The following is a 10,624-nucleotide window of genomic DNA, read 5'->3' as shown; positions in this document are numbered from 1 at the left end:
GCTCTAATGAAACATTTTACTATCATTTAATACAAGTAGATACTTGGGTTTATAATCTTAGTCATATATACAATTTGAATATCTCATATGAAATGCCTGGAATGATATTTTGGAGGTTTCTGGATTTGGGAATTTTTGCATAAACTTTACTGGTTGATCATCCCTATTCTGAACATCTAAAAACCTGTAACATTTGGGCATAATGCCAGTGATCAAAACATGTAAAATTTCAAAGAAGCCTGGATTTTAGATGCTTGAAATAGGGATGCCAAGATTATATTACCAAAATAATTTCAATCATTACAATGGCTTTGAAAACAGCAACTGATACACATTAACCAAATTACTTGGAGGAGTCCTCAATTCAGTTTAGCAAAATAACTTTGAACCCCAAGTGTTTTCATGATGCAAAAGTTGCATATGTGTGGGAAAATGATACAACAAATGTTTAAAGAAGATAACAAAGTCACATATTTATTTTTCCCTTTCAGAATGCAAAGCTGACTGTGACACTTGTTTCAACAAAAATTTCTGCACAAAATGTAAAAGTGGATTTTACTTACACCTTGGAAAGTGCCTTGACAGTTGCCCAGAAGGGTTGGAAGCCAACAACCATACCATGGAGTGCGTCAGTATTGGTGAGAAAGACCTTTAAGATTTAGAATGGATGAGAAACACTTGAGATGATGGTCACAGTCTCCATGAAGTTCCTTCTCAAAGCCCAACTGCTCAGATCCTGAGTGGCTATCGCTAAGGGGCCTTGTCCTTTCTTTATGAAGATACTGTCCTAAAATGTCTTCCCATAGCCTTAGCATGAATCAGCGTGTAATTTAAGAGCAGTGAGTGCTGTTATTTCTTAAAGACTATTGATAATTGTTTCAAACTATTATAATCATCCTAGATTTCTTTTGTTTGAGAGAAAGAGAGTTAACTAATATTTACCTTAGAATAAGAGTATCATAAAACCCCTTTAATACCAACCAATAACCAGAGTTATTTTCCAAAGGAGGAAGTTTTCCCTTAATGTAGCCCATTCATGCTGCAATGGCCTTCAGGTATTCAGAATAAAGAAAGAGAATTTTGGAATCACTCAAACAGACAGTCCCAAGGTTTGATTAATTGCAGGTCAAGTTTTCCAGAAGGGAGGTCCCTCACACAAGTTGTCTGTCTAAATAACAGATCACTGTCAGGCTATATTTTCTCTCTTTTAAAAGTTGTACAGCTACTACAGCTATGAGTCTGATGCACACTTGCAGAACAGATGCTAACTGAATGGGAAAACAGCCTAGGAAAGCTCAAAGTCCCCTGGGCAATGTCTGCAGGAACCTTTGATGCTGCCATGATGCTGGAATGTGTACACAGAGCCTCCTGATTCAGTACAAGATAGTCTCCAGCACTGCCCTGGGCTCCTATAATATGGCTCTTTTAGAATCTGAAGTGTTGGAGAAATAATTATAAGTCGGTGGTTTAACCATTTCAGGTCTACCTCAAACTTTTATTTCTGTAAAACATTTTTTTTGGTAGAATTAAAAAAAAGGAAATGATCTTTCAAAGTTAACCTCAGAAGCTTTGGGAAACAACAATTCTAAAGCAATGTGTGACTTTTTTTGTTAAGTCTGTTCTCCAGTTGATAAAACCACAAAAAGCAACTTGGGAAAAAGGTACAAGACAAGACTCTTCCAGTTCCTCTCCTTCTAAGCCCCGAGGCTGATTGGTAGAGGTAATAAGTTCCAAACAGTGTAAAAAAATGGGAAACACTGTGTTTCAAATATTCAAGGACAGTCAAGATGAATTACTAAAAGTTTGTAATATTTAGTTTTTGAAGAAGTTTCAGCATTCAGTTGCAGAAAGCTATATGTAATAAATGTACTAATGTTTTCTAATCAGGAAGAGGGTTGAACATTTGGCACAATAGGATTAGCCATCAAAGCTAACTGGTTTTGTATCAACAGTGAGACTAAGACTATTTCTTAAGCCGAATTTTAGATGTTTGGATATTTAAAAATGGACACTAGCAGTCAAATGCCTATTTATTTAATCTAGTTCATTTGGCAGGTCTAAGTGACCTAGGACACAGTCTTATTGCAAATCAGCACCTTTTGCTCAGCTGCTCTTATAGCTTGCTCCCTAAGGGAAGTCTATCATTTGGTATTGGGCCCACAGGCACTACATGTGCAGGCTAGCCCCAGAATATCAAGGAAAATGATGATGTGCTTCTCTACACAAAGGATTATCACAGATGATTCCTGTAATAAATATGGAAAAATAGGCTCCAGAGAGCTGAAATGAGAGCTCCAAGGCACGTTTGTCAGTGCCATAATTAGTACCTTACTGTTAGCTCCCCGCTGGGCTGGTTACTCAACAGAATATCTTTCTCCTTGCTAAGAGCCATACCTTATCTCTTGTTTCCTACTTAGATGCTAAATTAATGGAAAGGTTCTAAACAGAGAAAATAATGTCCCTGTGTAGAGGTGGCATGAAAGATTTATGTCACACTGTGTCTAATTCCCATGGTTTGCAAATAAAATTAAACATAGGCTTCCACTGTGCCCAACTTTATAAGGGGGTGTATTCTCTCCACCCTGGGCTCCAGATATTTGCTTCCTTTCTTCACTGTCATTCTGTTCTCCTCATTCTTCCTCTTAGAGAAGTAATAGACTTGCTCAAATAGTCACAGAGGGGAATGTCCCAATTCTAAACACTGAGTAGCAAAGCACATGCCCCCAGCTATGTTCTTAATGGAGCCAGGCAGCTAGTGAACAAGAGCTAGAATAGCACAACAATGCTGGGGTACGGCCACTGTTGGTAAAGCATGTAGTTCTGTCTTCCTCCTAAGTATGGAATCCCTTTTTCTATATCTCAGATTAACAATCAACCATAGTCTAACCACTCCTACAGTCAGGGAGCTCATTGCTTTTTTGAGATACTTACTTTATTAGTGAATAGATAAAAGTTTCCTGTGATAAGATTATTCTGAATTATCTTTTAAATAAGTTAAGTCCCAAGTCTATACTGTTCATTTAATCTGAATAGAATTTAAATCACTCTTTTAGTTGCCTTTATCATTTTTTCTTAACTTTCCATTTTTTTCTGGAGCTATTCTTTAGAAGCTACCATTATAGATTTATTTTAAAGTATTTCTGTAGAAAAATTCTCTTTCCTTAATGAAATTTAAGCTATCTGATCTTATTAAATATTTTTGCTATCTAATCTCATTAGCTATATTTCCTCTTCCAATGGAATTATCAAAGATTGACATCAGAATTTCACTTTTAGAACTATTTATCTTCTATTGATAAGCCAGTAATTACCTATGTTGTAATTTTTAAATCCAATTTTCTGAAGTCAAACCATATATTTTCCTTTATCACACTTGTCATAAAAAACTAACAGCATTCTGGTTTCCACATTAAATAATATTTTTCTGCTATAGTCTTTTAATTCTGGTGTTAAATGAATATACAAAACCAAGCTTACAAACTGATGCTTCCTTTTCTGTTTGCCTTCTTGGAGATTTTTTTATTAATATACACTAAGACTTTACTATTATTTTATGGTTAATTTAGAGAAGGGATGCTGAGATATAATGTTCATAACTGGCAAAAATTATAATATTAAATAGCGCAGTTGCCCCATTCTTCAACCAGAATCATAATGGTGTAGCTCAATGTGAAGATTATAGTGAAGGTGGCTCAATAAAGCTCATGTAAGTAGACAGAAACAAAATCACTTTTATGTAGCTCTGTGTTGGATTCAGTGAATGAAAAGGCACATAAAAAATGCAGGACACATGAGCAGATTTCTAAAACATTTAAGTTATTGTTCTTAAGCTTGTTGTTAGAGATAGCATTCTGCTGTAAAATAATGATACACTAAGTCAGATGACAGTGGAAGAAGTTACTGTAAAACTTGTTTATGTGAAAAGAGAGGTTTGTATTGCCTACCAAGGTTACAGCTACAATGGGAAGTTCTTTCAGTTGTTATAAACTAGGAGGTTTTATGATCCCTAAGACTAGGAATAGCATTTTTCATCCAAGCATGATAGCACACACCTTCAATTCCAGTAATCAGGAGGCAGAGGCAGGAGGATTGTGAGTTTGAAGCCCTAGGTTACTTAATGAGACCCCATATTACAGGGATGGGATTCACTGAGCCCAGTGGATGGACCCACACTAAAGGACATTTAAGGACATAAATCAAAGGCTGTATAAATCTGTAATACATACACATATACACATATGTATATGTAAATGAGAGTACATTAAATTGGGCAGTGGTCAGTGTGGGGAGATGCAGATAAGAGAAAGGATCTAAATACCACCAAATTATAGTGTATAAAAATCGAAAAATTTCAACAAAAATATTTTATTGCCAAAAATGCAAGCAAACAAAAATAACATTTTTCAGGCATTTCTTTTCATTAGAAGTACCAAAATCTGCTACAAAAACATGGGGAAACTATTATTGAAAAGAAGAGCCAACTACATAGAGAAAAAGGAAACAATTGTCCAATAAGCTTCACAAGGACATGTCTCTGCCCCTTATGAATCACACAGGGAAGTTCATTCCAGAAGCAATTACCAGCTAAACCTGACCAAAAGTTCACTTAAGTCACAGATGCTGCTATACCTGAACCATACCGAATAATAAATAATATTTAACTTTATAAGGCCCTTCAGATAATTCTAGTATGTGCTGAATTTTGATTTACTAACCAATAACAACAATCTTTCAAGTTCTGATCAAGATCAACCAAAAACTACATAAGTGATCTGGAAATTATAAACCTTGGTTAACTGTGAGTAGTTCTTAGTTCCTGGGTTAATCAGATCTATTGCAGAAGGTAAGTCCAGTGCAAGAAGGAGCTGACTCAACAATATGAGCACTAAAGACTCGAAGCACCCATCTGCCCCTTCAAATTCTGGTGTATATTTATGTCATCTTTCCCTTCACAAGCAGGATTTCTCCTTAGAATCTAGGCGTGCTGATGGACATACACTGTGGGTTTTGTTTGTTTGTTTGTTTGTTTTATTGACTACCAATCATGACAGTCGTTGTGAGCCACCTGAGACGGTTTCTGTTGTTGGGTTTCAGTGCACTGCGAGGCTAGTGAGTGGAGTCCTTGGAGTCCATGCACGAAGAAAGGAAAAACATGTGGCTTCAAAAGGGGGACTGAAACACGGGTCCGAGAAATACTACAACATCCTTCAGCCAAGGGTAACCTGTGTCCCCCAACTAGCGAAACAAGAAAGTGTACAGTGCAAAGGAAGAAGTGTTCAAAGGGAGAACGAGGTACGATCATACCAGTGAAGTGTGCTTCTTGGAATCCTCATAATTTGGTGCATAGTTTACTTTCTATCCTATGAATATTTGGCAATATCTCTCATGTCTGAAGCTCTAAAATAGAATATTATGGCTCTAAGTTACAGCATACAGATATAAGTTCTAAATACGGAATCTGATATAAGAACTTGATACCATGTGATAAATATGTCTCAGTACAAGAGGCTATGTATATTTGAGCATTTGAGCTGATGCCTAGAAAATTTATGGGAAGTCTCAGAAATGCAAAGCAGTATCATTTGGCGTATGACCACAACAAAGAGATACCGCCATCAACTTACTCCTTTCTTGATTGCTGATAAGTTAAGATAGTGCAATTAGTTAACTTCGCATTTGAATTAGATGACCAAACTCATATTTTATAATGTAACCACTGTCCCCAAACTGTTGTTCTTTTAAAATAGTTCACTGACTGTATATACTATATTGCAGAACCTATAAGGTCAATATTATCTGGGTCAGGACCTCTTCTGAAATCTTATAAGTACCAAGGATAAATCTACCATTTAATATAATGCTTGAAGGTGAATAAACTTCCATTTAAAGATAAAATGTAATTTTCCCATCTTTGTCACTCATGCCCTCAGCACCGCTGCCTAAAAATGTGTTATGTACCTTTGAATAATTATCAATAGTCTTCTGATGGGCCTATAAATAGCCCTCTCAATTAGTTAATTGCCTCTTGAAAGGAGTGGATTTCAAGGAGCTCCTCTCTGGAGCTGAACTTTCTTATCTCATTTCTTCATTCCTTCATTTATTCATTCAACATAGTTTCATTACATTCTCACTTTTGTGGCCACACACCATGCTAATTCCTAAAGATTCACTATCGAGTCCCCGCCTAAGGTTACTCTGAAGATATGCCCAGAATTCACTGGAAAAGTGAGATATTTAAACAGACAATCACAATATTATCGTAAGCAAGTTCATAGATACGTGAACTAAATTCCATGGGCACACAGAGGGGGGCACTGTAAGCAGGAACACTGCTCATACAAAAAGGAACATTTGGGTCACCTGTGTTTTGCAAAGTCATTTTATTATGTTAAGAAAAGTGACTAGCATCAGAATGTATGAAGTATTTCATTGCTGTTTTAATTCAGCACTTAATGTGATAAAATTTTTGAAAACATGGGTTATGTTAAAGAGACTCCAAACTTCTGTAAATTTGAAAGAGGTTTTAATTAAAATTTGGTTTCAAGAATGAAAATTGGCTTGTGAAGAAGGTCTTTTTGGCATTTGTTACCAATTAATTTAAAACATCTTAGATTTTAAAAGTTGGATTTGAAAGTCAAGTGTTTCATCACTCTGTTTGTTGGTATGCACCCATAGCCATATGTTTACTTATGTTTACTCAATGGGCTCAAAATTTAATGAGTTACAGGTGGCCTTTTCTCACATTCTTTCTATAAAGAGTCTACAATATTAATCAGTATTTTGGTATACTTTCCTTTAAAAATATAAGTGCAGTAAAGCTTAGCTAGCAGAAATATCAAATTATATTAATTATATTTCCCTCTTTCATTTTAGAATATGTTCTAATATATTTTCCTTGCACTCATTGTAAACATTAATGTTGAAACTCTCAGTTCTTAAAACTAGCAACTGAAAGATGAATAATGCTATACGATGTTTGAAATAGTAACCTGTGACATGAAATTTAGCTTGTTTTCTTTCTGATCTTTTCTTCTCTGCTCTGAAAATATGAAACACCTTATATTTACAAAAAGCAAGTTCTAGGCCAGCTGGGATTTCAGGGAGACTCTGTCTCAAAAAAAAAAAAAAACACAAAAAATGTGTTTAATTTTTAATTTGATAATGCATAAATTTGAATAAGAATTGTATAAATTGGTAATGAATCTTTTAATTAAACCTCAAATGTCATTTCACTTTTACTTACTCTTCATTCATCTTTCAGCATGTTTAATTTATTTTCAAGTAGTCTGGAAATTTAAAAAGGAATAAAACCACGGCTCATTTCATTTCTTCTTTAACAGTTTTCTTAGCTTCTTGTAACGTCTTGTTATCAAATATCTTAAGTGAACTCAAAGAAATCAAATAGACAAGTAGCTATTGCCTTTGTGACATGACTATATCAACCATATCAAACGTCACATGAGAAAATTACCCAAGTCTTCACTTGGGCTTAGATACATATTTATGTAGTATGTGTATTACACTGTAAAGTATTTTAAAATTCAAACAGTAGAAAGCACAAACACACTTAGAAAGGAAGAGTAGAAGCAGGCTAAATAAGCTGGAAGACATACGAACTAATATTTCTTTATTTTAATAAACATTAGAAACCTTCAAACTGTTTAAAAGATAAGTTCAGTAAAATGATAAAGATATGGTTTATCCTACCACTGGCATATCTACTACTTGAATTACTCTGAAATGCTTATAGTTACATAAAAAAGAAAAAGTTTTAATTTTATAGCATAAACACTGAAAGATGAGTGAGCTAAAAGGTCAGGTCTGTGCCATAAACACATCCTGCAAATCTTGAATTTGAGCTTACAGCTGTAACCCCTGCCTGACAGAGTACCAACAGACAGAAGCAGGCCATGCTTATTTGGGACAGGTATGGAGCACACTTTCAGGATTTTCCTGCTGCCTTCTAATTGCCAAAGGCAGAGATTCCAGGGAAGAATGATAAGATCCAGAAATGACTTTCCAAAATGCCTGCAAAGAAGTTAAACAGGCAGAAGTAGTTTCTAGAAACAAAATGGATTGTGCTTTTAATATGTATGTTGAAAAATACAAAATCTTTTACGCACATTTTTCTTTACTCCCATTTTTCTTGCATTTTGATAGTGAGACTGAGCCTTTAACAGCTGTGCCAGCTCTCCAGCCCTTTTTCTTGTGTTTTTAATAACTATAGAAAATCTAAGGAAGTTGATATATTTTTTGTAGTCACAATTTCTAACTTTTGTTACAGTTTGAGGTTACCTTCCTTTATCTGATATGCTATTTTTAAATCAGTCTAGACTTATTCATCAATTACTAGCTTAATAAAAGCTGTTAACATTGCAATACTTTATAGCTCATATTTTCTCAACTGAATTATATATTTAAAGTGTTAAAATATATAATGTATTCTAATGTATACGGGTTAACACATAGATTTGTATCATATAGGCATTAAAATAATGTATTGAAGTAGAAGTAAACAAGAAAATCATGACACATACATTTCAGTGGTCAATCCATATTTATGGACTCTTCTGATATGCTCAGTATAACCTTAGCTAAGGGGAAGTAAAACAGAACAGGAAGATGTGTAATGTGCATGTATTTGATATAAACGTGTGTCTCTGTGTGTGTTTGTGTATCACTTTGTCTCTCTGTATGTGACTTTGTGTGTGTGTGTGTGTGCGCGCACACACACACAGTGAAAGTCGATGTATTTCTGATTCACTTGTACATTCCATTAATTTAGTATATGATAGTTTTCCTAGTTATTTTCTATTTCTGTGATCAAATACTGACCAAAACCAACTTGGGAAGGAAACAGTTTATTTGACTTACAACACAGCTCACCATCCAGGGAAGTCAAGGCAGGAACTCAGAGCAGGAGGTGAAGCACAGACCACTGCAAAATGCTGCTTACTGTCTTGCTCCCCTTGCCCAGAGTCAGCCTGCTTTCATATACAGCACAAGACCACCTGCCCTGGGATGGCACTGTTCACAATGATTAACACTGAAAAGATGGAAGTATTTACAATATCAATTTGAATATTACACCTTGAACACATATATTAAATTATCATAATATAGCCAGGTGTGGTGGCGCAGAATTTAATCCCAGCACTTGAAAGACAGAGAAAAGTGAATCTCTGTGAGATCCAGGCCAGCCTGGTCTATATAGTGAGTTCCAGGTCAGCTGGGGCTAAAGGGAGACCCTGTCTCAAAAAAGATCCCCCAAAATATCATAATTTGCCTCACGGAGATGTATAAATACCTCACCTATAAAGGCTGTTGATCTTAGAGATAATAGAAAATACTGCAGAACAAGAGATAGCAGCGGTTAGTGTAATTACATTTGGTGCAAAAAAAGCTAAACAGTCACTGAACACTGGCAGGTTTCCCTATTCACGACCCTTAGTGATATATTTTCATTGGCTCTTAAGAGGAAGTATATACATTTATGTTAAGGAATTATTTCTCTGTGAGTGAAGTTGTTATTTCCTGCAAATTCCCACCTTCTAAACATAATTGTGTCTGTGTGGCAGTGAAAACTTTATTTACGTGTGTATATGTGTATCTGTATGTGTGTATTCCATGTGTGTCAGGGGCTTAAGGAGGTCAGAAAAGGTTGTTGGATGCCCTGGAGCTGGAGCTACACATAGTGGTGAGTACTGAACTCTGGCACCTTGTAAGAACATAGGCACTCTCAACTGCTCAGCCATCTCTTCAGCCGCCAGAACATTGTTTCAAAATTCAAATTTCTAAATAAAGTTTAACAAGGTTGACTATTACCTTTACAAGACCAGCAAAATTCTCCCTTTGCCCTACCATTTTGTCCTTGATACTAAAGCTCTCTAATACATAAAATGCAGCTTTTCAATGGTAGCAAGAGGTTCTCTCCAGAATCTGAATAAATAAGCCATTTGTATAGGAATGTCTACGTCCAAGAAAGGTAACCAGAGATTCCTGAGTTTCTAGCATAGTTTTTCATCCCTGATAATAGCAGATAATAATGTCCCCTCAGAAGCAAAATCACCCCTGTTCTCTTCTGACATATGCCATGGGGTTAGTATTCTCACAGCTGTAGCCAAAGACCAGAAGATGTCAACCTTCAGTGCATACACAGGGTGTTGAGGCCAGCTGGCCTGTGAGAGGAAATGGGGAGAAGATGCATTCTAAGTCCTTAGAATCTGTTGGCATCCTGCAATTTTGAAGTAATAATGCATCTATTTGGCTTCTGATGAATTGTTTTGGAAACCTTGGCTGAATACTTTCTTTTGCATTGATGTACTATTTTTTATAAATCTTTCTTATAGGAAACTCATCTACAGTCACAAATGTTTAAGAAGTTAACTAAAGACTTGAAGAGTAATCCAAAGAACAAAACAGATTCTCTCTCTCTCTCTCTCTCTCTCTCTCTCTCTCTCTCTCTCTCTCTCTTTCTCTCTCTCTCTCTCTGAGACAGGATCTCACTATGAAGCCTTGGCTGGCCTGGAACTCACTGTGCAGAGCAGGCTGACCTCACAGGAGATCCTCATGCTTCTGCCTCCTGAGCGCTGAAATTAAAGGTGTGCCGCCACACTGGTTCCTT

At 35.9% G+C, this 10,624-nt stretch overlaps 1 protein-coding gene across 3 annotated transcripts in view; it reads left to right on the top strand.

The window, feature by feature from the left end:
* The window catches only part of Rspo3 (R-spondin 3), an 87,541-nt gene that overhangs the window by 31,137 nt on the left and 45,780 nt on the right, over positions 1-10,624 (top strand). For 2 of the 3 annotated variants that reach the window (XM_029563716.1, XM_008833632.1), the window contains exons 3-4: positions 492-638; positions 5,095-5,292. In XM_029563716.1, the coding sequence (XP_029419576.1) occupies positions 492-638; positions 5,095-5,292 (345 nt within the window). Of the gene's footprint in view, positions 1-491; positions 639-5,094; positions 5,293-10,349; positions 10,417-10,624 lie in introns of those variants that run through there. The other variant, XM_029563723.1, reaches the window with a different exon arrangement.

Source organism: Nannospalax galili, unplaced genomic scaffold (genome assembly GCF_000622305.1).
Source record: "Nannospalax galili isolate Female #2095 unplaced genomic scaffold, S.galili_v1.0 scaffold831, whole genome shotgun sequence".
In the NCBI taxonomy this organism is placed as follows: domain Eukaryota; kingdom Metazoa; phylum Chordata; class Mammalia; order Rodentia; family Spalacidae; genus Nannospalax; species Nannospalax galili.
The sequence above is the reverse complement of the archived record's forward strand: the minus strand, read 5'-3'. Positions and strand labels throughout refer to the sequence as shown.